Genomic DNA, 19,734 nt, shown 5'->3' with positions numbered 1-19,734 from the left:
GGGGGACAGACAAGTTGCTGTCCTTTTGTTCTTCAGTCTAGTTGTGGAGGATGTCGCTTCACTGGCCCATGTTGGTATTATCATTGCGCTCTTCCCAGGGGAGGCAGATCGGTTGCCGGCCACTGGACGGCCACTCACCGCGGCTCTTGGCAGCTCATGCCGGCTGCTGGCCCCTCATGCTGGCTCCTGGCCACTCACGGTAGCTTATGGCAGCCCACTGCAGCCTACGCTGTCACCGGCAACTCATGGCAGCCCAGCTCCAGGTTGAGCTGTTGTTCACCATCTTAACTGTAGAGGGCGCAGCGTCACTGGCTCTAATGTGGGATCGGAACTGGGGCCCTGATGCTCAGAGCTGGTGTCCCAAGCCACTTCCTAACCAACGTGCCACTTGGCCGGCCCTACACAGGCCTTTTCATGTGATCTATCTGCATTGGCTATGGTTTGGGTTTCCTCACAGCATAGTGTCCAGATTCCAAGGGCAAGCATTTCCAAAAGAGAGATGCAAGCAGGAACTATGTCATCTTTTCTGAATTAGCCTTGGAAGTCTAATTTACAGAGCATCACTTTCTCTGTAATCACGGGCCCACCAATGTTTTAGGGGAGGGAAGATAAAACCACACCCCTTTAGAGGGGGGTGTAAATGTCACGTTGTAAGAGCATGTGAAATGGGATAAATATTGGTATAGTCATCTTTGGAAAATACATTCTGCCACAGATATGAAGCATGAATTTCTCATCACCACCATCTATCAATCTGGCTCTAGGGGACTTATCATAGACAGGTCTTACTGGTCTCCTTCATGTAGAAATGATGTTTGTAATATTTCATTAAATATATATACACACACTGGACTTGTGTACCTTACAGTACACAATACAGGACACAAATAATGTCGTCAGTGAGGCATATCGAAATGCATGCATGAACATTTAAGAAAGTTTTCTTTTATTTCAGTGTCCTCTATGGTCATGAGAGGATTGGCCACCTCCTCAAGGATTTTACGTTACAACAATAAGCCATTGAACAAATTTTTACATGTACTGTCACACTTATTATAAATAATAAGTATTGAGCTTCCCCCAGATTAAAACTTGTTTTGGTCTGACTTCTTCTATTTAGAATCAACCTCTACGTTTGGCGAGATGGTGTATTTTTATTTTCTAACTAAAGCTGAATGAACTGTTTTCTCTTGAAAGTGGAAGGTCGTTCCAAACTTTTCCTCGGCTGTAATAATATCACCAACCTTAGCAGTCTTTTCAGATCCAAAAGTTAAATGAATATTATTAAATTTGAAAAATGCAGATGTAGTATCAACCCATGGTAATAAGTCCGAACTAAAGGAGCATTGTTGGTTGGGTGGGAATCCTCTGTGGGAGGAAGGGAGAAGCTATTCACAGAAGCGTTTAAGGGGAGAACAATTCTCCAGTGAGTAGTGTTCAGATAATTTGGGCGTTTTCCAACACCATCTCCCATGCCCTCTGTGCTCCTAGCACATTAGATGACTCAGTCTTTCTGGAAAATCCATACACAAAGTCTTTCCACATTCCATTTCTTCTTGGAATGTCATCTTCCCAAACTGTTCACTTGGAAGCAAACTCAAAGACACAAATCAAAAGCCATCTCTTCTGTGAAGCCGTCTCTCAAAATCTCAAAACCCCAAAGCCAAATCTTCACGTTTTCTTTTGTTATCACAAAGCCCTTTGTAGATATGCTACTATTACACCATTGCATGTCTTGGGAAGGGAGGAGGGAAAGGGGTAAGGAGTGAGGAATATCTAACCTGGTCCCCAATGTTTAGCTAAATAGATCGCGTGTTTTGTGCAGTGGTTTTCTGAAATGACTCAGTAAAGGAAGAAAGCGAATTCTGCCTACTCTGCCCACATGATTGAAATGCAATCCTCAAGACACTTACCACACAAAGAGCCCACTCAAGAAGAATTCTATTAAAATAAATCCATTGTGGCAGGATGAAAAAGAATGCTATTCTAAATCTTGATAAACCCTAAAATAAGATGATAGAAAAATAAGTAATACTAAGTATGTAATCAAATATTCCACATCAAGTGATGATAGATAGTATCTTCCCTTAATAAACTCACTGAAAGCCTTTACGTTAATATATTCGAAATAGCCCACTTGATCCCATCAACTTTGTTGATGAATGCAAAAGTCAGTTTTTTTCCTGAAAGGCAGGCATTAAACAAATATATCACATGTCTCTTTTTCTCCTGACTTTTTAAAGAAAATGATTTCATGGAAGTTTAGGCAGCGAATGACACAGACTGTAGTGAAGGTTATTTGGGCAACAGTAATATTAGACATTGGGAAATGATGCTTATGCAAATGAAAAACAGAAAAGGTCAGGACTGTATGAAAAAGTTTCTCCAAGGGAATGCTCATTGTCCTCCATGACTAAAGACGCTGCGTCTATAAATTCACCCAAGTGAAATTATATTCATGGCACCGAAAACCAACTCCAGAGCCAAACTGAGATGAACAAGCAAAGACTTATAATGTACCAGGAAAACAAAGGACTGCAAACAAAGGACTGGTTCAGCCCATCAGTCCTCAGGAGGACTACACCAATTTCATTCCTAAAGAATCATGACACTGGTTTTCCAAGAGAAGAATGCAAAAGTCAGCTCATCCTCCCTTACTCCCCAGTCAGGGAGCACCAAAGAGAGAAAACTGGGAAGCTGTAAAGACAGACAGACATGGGAGGCCGTGTGGTGCAGTGATTAAGAACACTCTGCAGTTTGAATCCCAGCCTTTCCATTTGCAATTGTTACTTAGGGAAAGTTTTCCTAAACGCCTCTGCCCCTCAGTTTTCTCATCTGTAAAATGAGGGTGATTATAGTATTTGCTCACTTGGATTAAATGAGATTTGGATTAATGAGATACTTGACATATAGTCAATAAATGTTGGCCATGATGATGACAGTGATGATGGTGATGGTGATGATGATGATGGCAATAATGATGATGATATAGTATACATTATTCTTTTGTCCCTCCCCCAAAGGAGACAGATTCCTGATGGAGCTATTATGGTGTCTGGAAAACCATCAGGTTTGAACAACCTAGAAAGGAAAGGAGTCTCTAAGACTGAATTTCTAAAAATTTTTTCCTAGAACACTACTTTGAAATTTCATTTATAACTTATTTTAAAATCTTAACAATTTACACTGATCCACTTAAGTAGCATTGAGAAGGAATCCAGGGAGAATCTGAGTTTGGCTTCACAGACATTTTAAAGATAAACTAACCTGGAGAATCAAGATAAAAGAAAATGAACAAAAACGATTTTTTAGAACATAAAGTTTTGCCTTAAAAATTGTTTCCTTTCAAGGAGATGTGAGCTTTAAAAGTGGCTAGAGTATTCTAAGATCATTATTTAATCTATGATACTCTTTGGAAAGAATGTAGTCCACTTGGATTTTGATCTCAGGTTATTTTCCTTAATGAAAAAAAGACTTTGCTTCCAAAAATTCATCCACACTAGCTCAACGTTTCCTAAAGGCAAGAAACATTTCTTTTATTCCACACGAAACCACGACATATGTAATATAAGACTTTACACACTCAGTGAAAGTTTGTGTCTGACTTTTCCAGAAACGTGTAGGTGTGATTCTCCTGGTTAAATCATAGAATTGGCATTTGGTAGAGACATTTCTTTAAAACCCATTGCCATTCAATTTGCAAAAAATTTTAAGTCTGCTTTAATTACATTTGGTTGTTACTTGCTATTCCCTAAAATGTTTATTATACCCCTTGTGTCGAGTATACCTATTGCAAAAAGGGATCTGATGACTTTTTAGGGTTTCACACCTCACAGCTTCTACTCCTAACTCTAGAAATTTCTCCTTCCTCCAAAGAGCACAAATAATTGGTCTCTGTTCTCCCTTTATAAACTAATTGATCGTGATATTAAACAAAATGTTTTAATAGAAGGGAAGGAAATGTCCAGCACACTATAGCAAATAGCAATAGAAAATCAGAGGCCCCTTATGAACATTTTCCCAGTGCGATGTACAGACCCCGAGGGAGGACCCACCACACTCGGCCTTTCTGCTGGCTGAAATGGTGTCTCAGTCAGGCTGCCTGGTCGTCTCCCCAGTGGACAGGATTTCTTCTGGGAAATATATTGCAATAGTGTTTGTAGTCCTGCCTTCTGCTGGGAACTTGCTTGGTGTACCTCCAAGATGAGAATTAGAAATGTAGAGCTAGAAATTATTTTGGAGACTCTAAAGGTTAGAAAAAAAATGAAATCCAGAAAAACCACGTTATTTATTCAAGCCCAAACACCTAACAAATCATAGGACTGGAGCCCTATCTAACGGTGTCCATTGCTTCTAAGTCCAACTGCTGCTTTGAATGAACTCAGAATTCGTAATTTCACAGAAACTTTTAGCTTTATATTACTGTTATTAATAGAAGTGGAACTATATATGCAGAAGATAAATATGCAGTGATTCAATCATTAAAATAATATTTGTGTAATGTGAATTTGCTATATCTAATAGAAAATAACCAAATTGACTAAAATTTAAAATGCATTTATATTGTCTTTTAAAATAATGTTTAGCCACTGTGAACATAGCTTTATCATTGTGAATAAAAAATGTTTCTAAGCGTGTCATTATTTATTTAAGTAGAGTTGGTATACAATATTATATTAGCTGTATTAGTTTCAGGTGTACAATATGGTGATACGACATTTTTATAGCTTACAATGTGATCACCCCACTAATTCTAGTAATCATCTGTCACCATGCAAAGTTATCATGATATTATTGACTATTTTCCCCTCAGCTATTTCACCCATCCCCACCCCCTCCCTTCTGGTAACCACCCTCTTAGTCTCTTTATCTATGAATCCGTTTTTTTTTTTGTTTGTTGTTTTGTTTTTTTTAGATTCCACATATAAGTGAGACCATACAATTCTTGTATTTCTCTGCCTAACTTATTTCACTTAGCATAATGTCCTCTAGATCCATCCATATTATTGCAGATGGCAAGATTTCATTCTTTTTTATTGCTGTGTATCTTCTTTATCCATTCATCTATTGATGGACACCTAGGTTGCTTCTATATCTTGGCTGTTGGAAATAATGATGCAATGAACATAGGGGTACATATATCTTTTAAAATTAGTGTTTTTGTTTTCTTTGCATATATCCAAGAAGTGGAATTGCTGGTTGTTAAGTGTGTCATTATTAATTAATTCTACAAACATTTTTGAAACTTCACTGTTATCAGATGTAGTTCTAAGTGTGAAGATACCGAAAAGAAAAAAATAATAGCCCTAGTCCCAACTTGTCAGTGACCTGGGGAAGCTGACATAAAACAAGAAAGTATGCTACTGTGTGATTTCAGCTGTGGTAGTGTGGGGTGCAACACCTGTGGCCACACAAATGAGGGGGGCTTAACTGTGCAATAAAAAGAAGGCTCCCCCAAACAGATAACACCAAAACTATATCTTGAAAGAAGGGGATGAAGGAAAAAGCGGCATTAAGAGAGAGAATAGCATGTGTCAGACAGGTAGCTGTGACAGCATGTGGCAAATTTGGGGAGCAAGTGCTTCTATATGGCTGCACCCCGGGCTTGTGAGGCCAAGGGCAGAAAGGGATCCGATCATGATGAGCTTTGTACATCATGCTAAAAAGTTTGTATTTTACCAGAAAATAATGGGAAGCTATTGATAAATTATACGCTCTAAAATGATACCACTGAAATTATACCATAAAGCTAATGGATTTTTTTTTCTGCTTAATAATGATCACCTTGGTAAAACAGCCGAGAGTAGCATGTGATAAAATTACTAGAATCTAATTCCAATTGTGGAGCTGACAGAAATCTCAATGTCCTCATCTGTAAAATGGAGATCATTATAGGATTGTTATAAAAAGTACGCGAGTTAAAGCCTGGTAAGCATTTGTTACAGTGTCTGGTATATTGTAGACACTCAAAAACTGAGCTTCATTGTTTTCATCCTGCTCATCATCATTATAAAAGACTGAATTGGAAAAAATGGATGAGAATGCTAAGGGCTAATTTTAACATCTAGAGTTAAAAGTAATTTTCCAATTCTGCTGAATCTATATTGCTTAGAGTAATAGAGTCCCTTCAGAGAGAACTATTTTGTAAGAGGCATGGCTAGGAAAAGGCATCGGCTAGCAAAATGCGCTGAGTATGTACTTGAGAGGAACTTTTCTGCTGATTTTGTTGTCCAAGAGAATGTAAGAAAAGAAAACTGGAGTTTTAACTCTTGAGAGCAGTATCTGAGGAGAGTACATACTTAATTTGCTAGTTAAAGGCAGAAGAGGAAAATATCAACATCCATAAATAGAAATTGGAGATCAAATTAACTTTTTATTTTTTGCTTCCCTTTGTTGACAGACAGGCTCTCAAAAAGAGAGCTTTTAGTTTGCTACTAGATTGTAACTAATTGTTTATAAAGTATCCTTATACTGTAAGGACAAAAGGTTATTTTTGTTATTGGAATATTTTCTGTATTGTGCCAAACTGGAAATTTGAAATATACAACAGATCCTCAAATAATGTTGTTTCATTCAGTGTCTTTTCATTATAATACTGTTGAGATGCCTGGAAACTTAACTCTTACTTCTGTCAATTAGCCTAGGGTAAGATTGGTTTTGTTATACGTTGTTTCCTTACAGTTCCAAGAACCTATCAATGATGGTAAGTGAGGACTCACCGAAGTTGAGCAATTTCAGTTTGGTCGTATTAAAAACTAGGTATGTCAGAATTAGATTTACTCTCTGCATAATGCCATCTCTCTATAAAAAATAGACTATATTTCAAGATTCTATGGAATAATAGGTTTACTTTCTGTGTTCTGTTTTGTTAGTGCTCCTATATCCCTCCCTGTAAGAGAGAAAATCAGAAGAACTTGGAAAGTGTCATGAATTGGCAACAGTACTGGAAAGATGAGATTGGTTCCCAGCCATTTACTTGCTATTTTAATCAATTTCAAAGGTAAGCCAATATTTACATGTGTATATTGAAAGTGTTTGTAGCCTCTTTCATTTTTGACATTCATAAATCATAGGTTGTGCTCACTTGACAAATACACAACATGGAGATGGTCTCAATTCTTTCCAGCATGTAATTAGGGAAGCCCCTCCTTACTTTACGGGATGGGAAACAAGCAAAGAATCTGCAGGCCAAAAAACAGAAGAACGAGAAAGAGCCCAAAAACTTATATCTAGAGCTTACCCTCTGGATACACTAAGAGAGTGCCTTTAGTTAGGGTCATTGTATACAAGCTGTGTTCCCTAAGAATTACAGATTAAAGTATATAAGGTAAACAGCTGCAGGTTTGTCAGCGTTTTGGACTGCATCAAATCTTCTCTTTCCTTTTCCTTTCTATTCTGACAAAGTATCAATAAAATTAGTTTATTCCATTAAAACTTTATTTGACTTAGAACTCAATTTATGCCATGAATAATGGCTCCTTAGGGGACTAGAACACGTCAGCACTTACCCAAATTAATCATACTAATTTATTCATCAAACATTTATTGAGTATTCACAACTCCTTGTTTATATCTCCACTTGGATGTTCTCCAGTTGTCAACTTTCTCTTCCACTTAGTGAATGGCACTGTTATCCACTCAGTTACCTAGTCCAGAAACTGCTGAGTAATTCTTAATTCACTTTTCTCCTTTATGTTCTATAGCCTGTGTTCACCTTGTTGGTTGTTCCTCTGTAATGTCTCTACCTTCCCTCCGACACTTAGTTCAGATCCACATTATTTCTCAGCTCTATTAATGCAATAGTCTTCTGACAAGTCCTTCCACCTGCGCCCTGCCTCCACTCCAAACCATTCTGCAAGCCGCTGCCAAGGTGATCTTTCTAAAACATGAGTCTAATCAGGTTACTTCTCAACAGCTTTTGAGTAAAGCCCAAATATCTTGGCTTGGCCAATATTTCAGGTACCTATTGCTGTGTAAGAAACCAACCCAATTCTAGCGGTTTATAGCACTGAGTTATTATTTCTTATGATTTTGTGGGTTGACTGAGAGATTCATCTGCTGATCTCTCCTGGGCTCATGTGCCGTCAGATCGCGGCTGGAAAGGCTGCATGGTCCACAAGGGCCTCTTCCTTCACATGCCCAGCACTTGGTGCTGGCTCAGATGAAGCACCTTAGCTCTCCTCCACCTGGCCGCTCATTCTTTAGTAGGCTGGGTCACCTTCCTCACAACATGGCAGCTTCACAACAGCAATTCAGGAGAGCCAGGCCTTGGCTCTGGAGCTCGCATAACATCACTTCTGACACGCTCTATTAGTGAAAGCAAGTCGCGAAGCAGCAGATTCAGGGGGTGTTGAATTAGACTCTGTCTCTTGATATAAAAGCTGCAAAGACGTTGTGGCCATCGTTACTCTACCACAGGCTCCTCAGCCCCTTGCCCTGACTACCACCTCTCTAGCCTTCTCTCCATACACGTAATCTTTGCAATAACCTTTCTGAACTATGTGCAGTTCCCAGAATATCTTATCCTTTTATATCTAAGCCTTTTTATTTGCTTCTTCATTGCCTTGCTGAAGACTCCTCTGGGCTGCTTTACTTGATCTCCAAGTTTGATTTAGTTGTATATCAGTTAGGATGCCATCTGCTGCAGTTAAACATAAAACTGTGACTCAAAATACCATATAAACAATTGGGAAATTTATTATTTCGTGCATCAAGAAATGCATAAATGCACCAGCATTACGGTTGTTTGATGCAATGACTCTTAAGTGTCATTAAGAACCCAGCTCCGTTTTGGATCTCAGTTCTGCCTGAGATAGGTTCCTCCCCTTATGATTACAACATGGCTGCTCTGGTTCCAGATATCACAGCCAGACATAGCAGTGTTCAAAAGCAGAAAGAGCCTGTCTCCCCTGACATATTTTTATTTTCACAACATCCCACAGTGAGCCTCCCCTTAGGTATTTGTGTTTATAATTAGTTCCTATGCTTACACCTAAGCCAATCACACAAAAGAACAATCAGAGTTTACCTGTGAATTAGGGATAAGGCAATGTGTCCTAAGGTGAATGGAGGAAAGATATACACCTGAATAGATTTAGAAAGGAAGAAGAAAGGGGATGGAATTTGTACCAGCTACAAGGTGTGTCTTCCATATTCTGTGCATAGCTCTATCCCAGAGATTTGCAACCCTCGCTCCACATAATTATACCAGAGGAATTTAAAAAAAAAAAAAAGCACTGCAGACCAATTAAATTAGACTCTCTGGTGGTTGAAAGTAGGCATTACTGTTTTTAAAAATTGACTCCAGGGGTTCTAATATATGAGCTATTTATTATAATATATTTATCACTGTATATCTCATATATATCCAATGTGTGAGGTTCTAACATATGTATATTCTAATATACAAGATATGTATTAATCTATTCATACATCTCATCTATAATGTATATCATTATATAATATATATTACATATGATATATATACCTATACATATATGGTAGGTACATATAAATCTAATATTTGAGATATATTAATATGTTTATTAATATACTAATAAACCAAGGCTTGACAATGTACAGTACATTAGGTATACATGTTATATAATAAGGAGTGGTGAGTTTGTAAGCCAGAAATGTAGCTTGAGATCAGATTTCTAAAGGGTCATAAATGCCATACTAAGGAATGGTCTTTGACATATGGGCAATAAAAATTTTTAAAAAGTGTTTGTTTGTTGTTTTAAACCAAAGGTGGACATGACTAGAGCTCTGATTTGGAAGGTAACGGTGTGAGTGTTGAGTGTGTATTGGAGGGGAAAGATAAGTTAAAGGCTGGGAACTCTAGCTCAGTGATGGGGCAAGTAAGGAGAGGACTGAGTGAAAAAAATAACATTTCTGAGTGGCTATGGTGTGCCAAACATTGAGAATAACGGTTTGTTTAGATCACCAAATGTCTCATAATATTTCTAAGGACTTAGCCCCATTTAACATATGAGGAAACTGAGTCCTAAAGAAATTAAATAACTTGCCCAATGCACAGAGCTGTTATTATAAGTGGGGGAAAAAGTGGAATCCAGTTATTCTGATTCCCAGACCTCTTTCTATTAACCATCTGCTGGTCCTGATAAAGCATGTTGAGAACCATGATAAACCTGAGAAGCAGGAGCAGTGGGAGTGGAAGGAGGTTAAGAAGTAGGGGTAGTTTTTATCTGTGAAGCAGGAGCCAAGTAACAGAGAATCGGCACCAGCAACCGGGACAGTTTGATTCTGAACCTACCACTGTCCAAATTGGGTGATCCCTTATGCTCCTGGTTTCAGAATGTGTGAGAGCTTGAACTTGAGCTTACAGTTGGAAGCAACCAGGGGTAGCCCCTCCCACGGGCTGTCCTGACTAGCTAGCTGGTGGTCATGTTACTACATTTCCCTTCACTCCCCACTCAGGCACCAAAAGTTCTCTAAAGGCTGCCTTCCCCAAACAGGGTCGCCTCCTGTGAGGGAATGACGTCTGAATAGCCTCAGTACCCAATCAAGGACTATTCCTCCAGCAGAGTGGAACTATCTCAAAAGAGCTAATCCTACATTATATACCAGTTGTGTTAACTTTAGTAACAGTCAAGTGAAGCCCATCAAACCTCCCTCAGAATGCATACTCGTTCCCCATCTCACTGTCTCGTTCCCAAACTGTCGGCGTGTAGATAGACGTGGGGGTGGTCTGTCACCACCGGCAGCACTCGAGACATGATTCTAAGTGACTCCGAGAAAACAGAAATTTGGCGTGTGGCTCTTTTACCATGACATATGCAAGAGGAAACGAATGCTGGTTGGGCATGTGAAAAATGGCACGTCCCTGGAGCCTTCTCTTAATACACTTTTTACTACTGCTAAATATGAGATAAAAATAACCTTACTGTAGAGACTTCCCAGATGCTCTCGATAAGATGAACTTTATATTTAAAGTAACCTTTAGATTTCACGCGCATGCAGGAAATTGGGGAGAATAGCTATCAAGAAGTTTCCATTTTCAAGAGAAAGATGTTATTTTAAAAATCGAACACGAAGATTATTGGAGTCTTAGCTTCCCACTGTTTAAGTCTGACTTAGGAGAGCTATAGTCAGGAGTAGAATCTGCAGTGGCCAGAGCAGCCACCAGCAGCCATGTCTGCCGGGGACACCAGTCTGCATGCGGTCAGCCCTCCTCCTGTACCCAGAAGGATGCCAAGGGCTTGGGGGAGCCTGGTACCGGCTGCTTCCTTTAATGCTGTTCCCACGTAATCTTCCAGCTCTTTGCCTCCCTCAGCTCTGGGGCTCACAATCTCCATCCAATGTGTAGATTTCTATTTTACACGTTTTTCCATAGATGAGGTCACACTTACCCTCCCTAGATCACTTTCTGTCTCTTAGCCTTTCCCTGGCTTATCTTTTCTCAGCTAAACCTGAATTATGTCCCCTTACCAAACATGTTTTGAAATCCTCGTTCCATTGCTGTAGTCTCAGCCTTCTCATGCTCTTCTCCTCTTCGTCTTTGCCTGAACTGGCCTCCCCTTGAAGAAGGGATGTCCCTGGAAAATGATTACTCACTCCTCAGCTCCCTTTGGATCAAAGGGCTAAGAGGAGTGTGATCAGGCTTTTTTTTTTTTTTTTTTAACTTTTCCTCTAATGGAGAACATAGTGTTTTTCTCTACAGATTTACTTGTTAATACTTTATTTTATACTTCTGAGTAGATAATAGCTCAGAGAGTGCACAGGTTAGGTTTACACACACACACACACACACACACACACACACACACACACACACCAGATGAACCAATCCACACACCACCTGTGAAGTCTTAAATTCATGCCCTGGATTCAGGCCCTCACTAATTGCTCATCTAGATTGTTGAAGCGATCCTCAACTCGTCTTCCAGCCTTGGTCTTTTTCTCATCTGTCACCCACATTACACTAGGTTTTGTTTTGCTTTATTTAAGCTGCTATTTGACCTTGACACAGTCCATGATTAAATTTGCCTGCCTTTTTATTGTCCATAGGATAAAGACCATGCCCTTCCAATTACAGCTTTAACTTCTGTTATTTAATGATGTGCCAGTCAGAGGGAAACAAAATTAAAACAACAAGAAAATGAAACCAGACATGGTCCCTGCCTTCTTGGAGCTTGTAACCTATCATCACACCATTAGAGAAATAATTACCAAGTCGGGTAAATGCTATGAAGGAAAAGCTGAGGGTGCTACTGTGAAATATTATAACAAGGTGGGGGATTTCAGAGGCCAGTCCAAGTAAATCATAATTAGGTGGAGACCAGAGGATGCTCAAGAGTTAGCTAGGTAAAAAGTGAGGGGAAGACTATTTCAGAACACCACGTGTAAAGGTTCTGAGGCAAGGAAGAAGAGCTCGGTTGGTTTTAGGAACTGAAAGGCCAATGTGGCAGGAGAGCTGTGAGTGAAAGGCAGAATGGTGAGTGTTGACACTGGAGAGAGAGTAGGCAGGGTTTAGGTTTCTCTTAAATGCAGTAAGCAGCCAATGATAGGTTTTAAGTAGAGGAGTGGTGACATGATCTGATTGATTGATTGATTTTTAATTCAAGTTACGTGATCTGATTTAAATGTTTAAACCTTCACTCCAGCTATGCCAGTCACCTCAGATTACCGTATTTTGCCGTGTATAAAGCGCACCCAGGTTTTTGGCTCAAACTTTCAGGGGAAAAAAATCTTTTCGTTTTAATTTTTTAATTCAGATTTTTATTTGTTTACATTTAGGAACTTGTTTTCTGTAAGAGGGGAGGAGGGTGGTAGCTGAGGGTAAAAGGGATCAAATCTATTGTGATGGAAGCCGAACTGACTCCGGGTGGTTTTTTGTATTATAAAGGGAATTTTAGCATTTAATTTTTAACTTATTATGGTACAAGAAATTTTATCGTAACAAATTTTGGATATTTATCCATCATAGAAGGCCAAGAGCACTTCGTCGTATTCCAGGGTATTATTTCGCATACAGATATCATTATTGATTTCTAGACTTACACTTTTAACTTATAAGAATTAACAACATTTATATAGATATGGAATTAGTACTACCCATGTATAATGAGTATCCTCATTTTTCCCTCACAAATTTGGGCCAAAAAGTGCGCATTATACACAGCAAAATATGGTACTCTGTTTCTGAGGCATATTGACGCCTTTGCTCCTGTTCCTCTCCTCTTCCCTCACCTGGGGACACTTTTGCCTTTTTCACTTCTAGGAATTAGCATATCACAGTGGTTATAGAAGGAACCCTGGAACCAGCCTCTTTCTAGCCTCAGTTCTTTTTGTAAAAGGGAACAATAATAAGGTTACTGTGAGGTTATCAATGAGATGGCATGTGCCTAATCCATAGTCATACCTATAAAAGTGTTTGCTATTATTTTTTATTACTATTAATAAGATTTGCCTCAAATGTCGCTGTGTAACCTTCTCTCAACTTTTCAGGCATAATTATTTCCCCTTCTGTGATCCCACACTGCCATGTTGCTGGTACAGTGTTAGTTGAATCTTACCTTTCTCCTTTTATGGATTATGAATTCTTTACGGGAAACCCTGTGGCATCAGGCATCTGGGTTTACATTTCTCCTGTAGCACAGATTAACTGTATGACCTTGGGTAAACCGCATAACTTCTCAACTTGGTTTCCTCATCTATAAAATGAGGGTAATATTACCCATCTTAAGGGATTTTTTTCGGGTAAGGATAATAGCTGTACTGTAGTGAGCACTTAGTAAATGTATGTGTGTTTCTTCCCTGGCCCTATAAATGTCTAGCAGCTAGGGTACAAATAACTAAGCAGTGAATAGCCTGGTTATTCACTGATTGGAGGCTGAGTGAGGTATTGAATTAATAAATAATAGGGACTTTATGCATGAATAAAGCAATAGAATGTGCACACACACACACACACACAAATACACAAATAACTAAAAAGAAGAGATTCTGTTGATAAATAAAATGTGTTGTACTTTTGATACTGAGCAGATATGTCCTGGTTTTTAAGTTCATTCAAATTATGTTTGTCTTGTAGTATTAATATTTATATTTTAAATTAAATTACCCTTAGAATGTAAAAAAAAAAAAGATGAACATAATGGCCTGAGCTAAAATTGAATAGAGTGCAGAACAGTTTGAAAGCTATTAAAGTAGAAGATTAAAAACAACCAATTAGAAAAGGACAGCTCATTTACTTAGGGCATAATTTTCTTATCTATAAAATTTGATAGACAGATAGATTAAATGATCTCTAAGATTCCTTTAAGTTCTCAAATTTTATGGCTTTGTGATTCTCTGATTCTGAAGGCTTGTACAATTACAATAGCTTAAGATGACAGATAAAATCCTAATGGTTAGAAGAGAAAGAAAATTAGCAAAGAACTAAATGGTTAACAGTCTGTAGCCATTTAATAGAGGAGCAGACAGTCCTCCTACCTCAACAATAATTGAGTTTCATAATGATGACACTGAGTCATCAAAAAAGGTTAAATTTGGTTCAACACGCTCTCCTTAAAAGGCAAGGAAATGTGTAATGCATTTTTAGAAAGATTTTACCAATAATATTTTAACATTTTTATTAGTTTTCATTGAATTTAAAAATATTAAACTTTAATTACTTGGAAAATTCACTTATATGAATAGCTATGTCCTCTTTTTGGAATAAACAATGCCATTTTAGGGGCTTCACAGATCTTTCTGTCAGAAAATATTTTATCACTCTTCTATCATGGTGTTACCCTTCTCAGTGTCCTAGATTTCACCCATAAAATTATAACCGTTTCAGTCATTTACTCTTTCATTTATTCAACAGCACTTATTAATCACCGGCTATATACCAGGTAGCAGTGGTCAAAGATAATAAGATTTTGTCTCTGTCTTCGTGGAACTCAGCTGCCTGTTAGTATGGAAGACAAACATGTAAATAAAGTGTTGGAATGCAATGTAGTAAGTGACATAATGTCTCACACACACACACACACACACACACACACACACACACACACACACGCGCGCGCGCGCGCACACTATAGTGCCTGGACCTATAAATGGAGATAAGAAGTGGAGAGAAAAGCCTTCACAGGGAAAAATTTGAGTTTAATTTTAAAGAATGAGTAGGAATTTTTCAGATAACCGAGGTGAGAGAAAGGAATTTTGGAGAAAATAATAGCATGTTCAAAGGCATTAAGATTTGAAACACCGTGGGCATCTGGAAGAAAGTAAGGAGCGTCATGTGCTTGGAAAGTGCATTTAGGGGCAAGGTGGTAGATGAACCTGAAGAGGTTGAATCAGATGATCTGTAACTTTACATCATGCTAAGGGTTTTAGACTTTATTCTATACGAGTGTGCAATGGAGGAGTGACGGTCACGTTTGTGTTTTAGAAAGGCCAGTCTGGTGGCTGCGTGGAGGGTACACTGGATGGATATAAGCCAAAGGTAGGGCAAGGGTGTGCAATTTGGAGACTATTGAACCAGCCTAGATATAGAACTAAAAGAGCCGGGGCAAAGGCAGAATTAGTGGAGTAAGAAAAGGAGGGTATGGACATGAGACTTGAAGGAAGTGAAATCCACAGACTCAGAGATGCATATGGTGGGGTTCAGGTTAAGAAGAGGTTGGAATTGGGTGAGTCTGGCTTCCTGACCTGGGTGACTGTACTAGAGGTGTGTGTGTGTGTGTGTGTGTGTGTGTGTGTGTGTGTGTGTGTGTAACAAACTTTCCTCTACCCTCAAGTTTCTTCTGGCTAGTCTAATAACGAAATAGACATGAGGCAGATTAGTAAGAAAATAACTAATTTTAATACACGCATGTGTATGGGTACCTCACATATATGAGAGACTCAGATCTCATGTGTAGGCGAGATTCTGAGATGGAAAGGGAACATGGGTATATAAGACACCCTGAGCTAGGGACGAGGTAAACTGTCTTGGGGATTTTAAAGGGTCATTGCAGGATGATAAGAAGAGCAGACCCTTAGTAAGGAGAAGTTTGTCCTGCCCTATAGACAGCTCAAAAGAGGTTATCTCTGATAATCTCTTATTATGGCAAAGGCCCCTAATTCAGGTTCTTCTAGGTAGTTAAGGGAGGGACAGAAGTTTCTCTTGAGCTTGTGGCTAAAGTTGCCTTTAGCTCAAAATAATCTTCATACCATAGAGGCACATCTTGGGGTGATTTGTCCTGAACCTCCACGGAGGCAATATCAATGGGGAGATTCTGGGAAAGCGTTTGCTTTCCTGATGTAAGTACCACCTCCTCCGGTTTCCACTCATTTTGTCCTGGCAGAAAAGTGGATAGATGTGACTTGATACCAGGAGTGTAGAGGTCACTGTGCAACTTTGAAGTGATAGTGTGAGGATGGACCAGCACACACTAGGAAGAGTAGAGCAAAAGACAGAAGGAGCCAGCTTCCAGCACCATCGTTGGTAAGCTGCTTCTGCCCTGCCTGGCTCTGGATTCCTTATGATGTGAGATGAACAACACTTCCATAGTGAGATACATGCCTCTGAATACATTTATGACCAATACAGTGAAAAATGATTGGTTAATTGTAATTGATATTTGCAATATCTTTTGCATTTGTTTTTGACTTATGAAGCCCTAAGTACAGATTTCTTTTAATATATTTATAGGTTGAATTTAATTGTTTCATTTGCTTTTTAAGTTTTCCTTTTGGTTTTTATAGAACAAGTTACTAAAGAAAAAAACCTTGTCTTTACTGGCAGACCACTTAGGATACAAATGGGAGAAAATGTGCATATAAAGATGGGAGTTGATATTTTGAATAAATTCTATAGGGATATTTTATTGACTTTTGAATGAATTAGTAGATACTGGATTTGATACTTGGTACACTTTTAATTTCTAATAGAGATTTTCACTTTTATTTTCTATTTACTTTGAAAAATATTTCTTATAGCTTGTCATTAAAGAAGACAGTGGGTTCTGTCATTATTTTTTAAAGGAACATATATAATGGCTTTCTTTTTAGACATTGCATCCAATGATGTATCTTGAGGCTTAAAAAATAGTGAATCTAGAATCTTACTTAAATTGAATCTTTTCCATATATATTTGTGTCTGTTTTCATCTTAAGAGAGATCACATCAGAATTGAAGGCTCTCTTTTTTTCTCATAACTGTACTTTTTTTTTTTTCAAACTCTGTACTTTGGGAAAAAAAAAAGCAGTAGTTGCTGTGGCTCTTTCAGTATGCTATGGAATACGCATGGAATCCATTCCAGTGTGGTTTCGAAGTCTAACATCCATACATTCTGAAAATGTTGTTGATATAAATTTGAGGATCTGTTTTCTGATGGATATTCAAAGTGTCTTTATGATTGCAGATTAATCATCTAACAGCTTTTCTCATCATGGCAATAAAGTTAAGCATTTGATGTTATTAATCACTTTCCACTTAAGATAGTTGATGCAGACATCAAACAAAGCCCTGAGGGAATTTGGGAGGAACGCTATAAGATCTGTAGGACAAGTAGGTCACAGAGCGCGACATTGTCGGGCGAGGGAATGCAGGGCAGGGCCGTGCATCAGGAGACTTCAGTTCTATCCATAGCTCTCTGCGTGATTCACTGTATGTCCTTGGGCTACTTACTGAAGCGTTCTTGCCTCAGTTTCATCTTAGATACAATGGGGCCAGGACCAGCCTCTAACCCATTTAGAGGTTATTGTGGAGTTCCTAGACTCACAGACTCTCAAACCTGGGAGGCATCTTCCAGTCATCTACTCCAACCCGAAGTAAACCCCCTCCACAATGAAAAGTGTTTTTTTCCATTCTCTGCTTTAATAACTCTGGTAACAGTGGCCATCACCTCTCCCTGAAGAAGCCCATTCCATTTTCAAACATTTTTTGTTGTCAGTAATTCATCTTGGGAACTATCTAGGACAGGCACATTCAGAGAGATAGAAAGTCACTTAGAGGTCCCCAGGCGCTGGGGGAAGAGGAAACGGGAGGTACTGCTTAACGGCCACTGAGTTTCCATGTGGGGTGATAAAGAAGTTTCAGAAATAGGTAATGGGGATGGCTGTACAACATCGTGAATGTAATGAATGCCACTAAATTGTATACTTAATATGGCTAAAAGGGCAAATTTTACATTATGTATATTTTACCACAATAAAAAAAATCACATCGTGTCTACTGCACTGGTCTTAGTGGGGAAGTAGACCATATTATCCAAGTTCTACAGAAGAAGAAACAGTCTTCAAGGTCACATGAAGGACTAGAGAGGAGCAGGGGAAGGATCGACCCCGAGTCCTTGACCCTCAGACCACAGGCGTCCCAAGTCCCCACTGCTAACCATGTTGAGAAGAGACTTGTTCTCACTGTTTCCGATGCTCTTTCTTCTTTTCTTACTGTGTCTGAAACTGGCCTGAGCAGGGGAGGGCAGAACATGTTTTGCCACCACAGTTCAATCTACAGACTACAACTCAAATGAAGCCCGATGACGTGGCATTAACTGTTTTGGCAGCCACAACACTCTGTTGATTCATATAGAACTTATAATTAAGAAACTTACTCCCCCCCACATCTGTTTTATACATGATACTCTTAAAGCAGGTTCCCCTCCATTCCATTTTCATGAAATATGTTACTTTTAGCCTTTGTGTGTCTTTCAATCTGAAGTGAGTCTCTTGTAGGCAGCATATGGAAGGGTTTTGTTTTTTTATTCATTCAGCCACCCTGTTTTTGATTGGAGCATTTAATCCATTTATATGGAAAGTAATTGTTGAAAGATATGTAATCATTGTCATTTTATTATTCATATTTTTTATCTTTTTTTTTTTTCTGTCTTAAAGAAGTCCCTCTAACAGTCCTTATAATACTAGTTTGGTGGTGATGAACTCCTTTAGCTTTTTCTTGTCTAGGAAGTTCTTTGAATTTTAAATGATAGCCCTACTGGGTAGAGAAGTCTTGGTTATAGGTCCTTGCTTTTCATCAAGTTTAATATTTCTTGCCAATCCCTTCTGGCCTGCAGTTTGTTGAGAAATCAGCTGACAATCTTATGGGAGCTCCCTTATATGTTACTGGTTCTTTTTTTTTATGGTTCCTATGTTTTTTTTATGCTTTCAATCTCTTTGTTCAAATTCTCACTAAGTTTCTTGAGCATCCTTATAACCAGTGTTTTGAACTCTTGTCTCTGATAGGCTGCTTGCCTCCATTTTATTTAGTTCTTTTTCTGGAGTTTTCTCATGTTCTTTCATTTGGGATGTATTTGTTTTCTCACTTTGGCTGCCTCTCTGTTTGTTTCAGTGTATTAGGTAGATCGGCTACGTGTCCCAGTCTTGGCCAGCTGGTACCCTGTGGGACCCAGTGGCACAGTCTCCCTGGTAACCTACTCCGGGTGCTAAAGGAGTGTCTCTTGTGTGGGTTGTGTGCCCTCCTGTTATAGTTGAGCCTTGATTGCTCTTAGCATATCAGAGGGTGGGATTGACCCTCAGGCTGATTGGCTGTGGGGTTTGGCCATGTCTACAGCTTATAGGCTGGTGTGCAGGAGGCTTACTCCATGGAGTGGGATTTGCCCCAGAGGGCTCTGGTGCCTGTTAAGACCGCCCTTTGTGTCTGCCACTTAGGGGGTTAATTGGGTGGTGCAGTGCTGTGGTCTGAAGCCAACCTCCAAGTATGTTGGTTCTGGGGCTTCTTTTTTTTTTTTTTTTTTTTTAAAGATTTTTTTTGGGGAATTGGGGGGCAGTGTCACTGGC

General features: G+C 39.0%; 1 protein-coding gene across 1 annotated transcript in view; it reads left to right on the top strand.

The window, feature by feature from the left end:
• The window catches only part of KCNMB4 (potassium calcium-activated channel subfamily M regulatory beta subunit 4), a 67,040-nt gene that overhangs the window by 27,019 nt on the left and 20,287 nt on the right, over positions 1–19,734 (top strand). The window contains exon 2 of the mRNA XM_019651757.1: positions 6,873–7,000. Within this exon, the coding sequence (XP_019507302.1) occupies positions 6,873–7,000 (128 nt within the window). The remainder of the gene's footprint in view (positions 1–6,872; positions 7,001–19,734) is intronic.

Source organism: Hipposideros armiger, unplaced genomic scaffold (genome assembly GCF_001890085.2).
Source record: "Hipposideros armiger isolate ML-2016 unplaced genomic scaffold, ASM189008v1 scaffold_166, whole genome shotgun sequence".
In the NCBI taxonomy this organism is placed as follows: Eukaryota; Metazoa; Chordata; class Mammalia; order Chiroptera; family Hipposideridae; genus Hipposideros; species Hipposideros armiger.
This window is presented reverse-complemented; position numbering and strand designations above follow the sequence as displayed.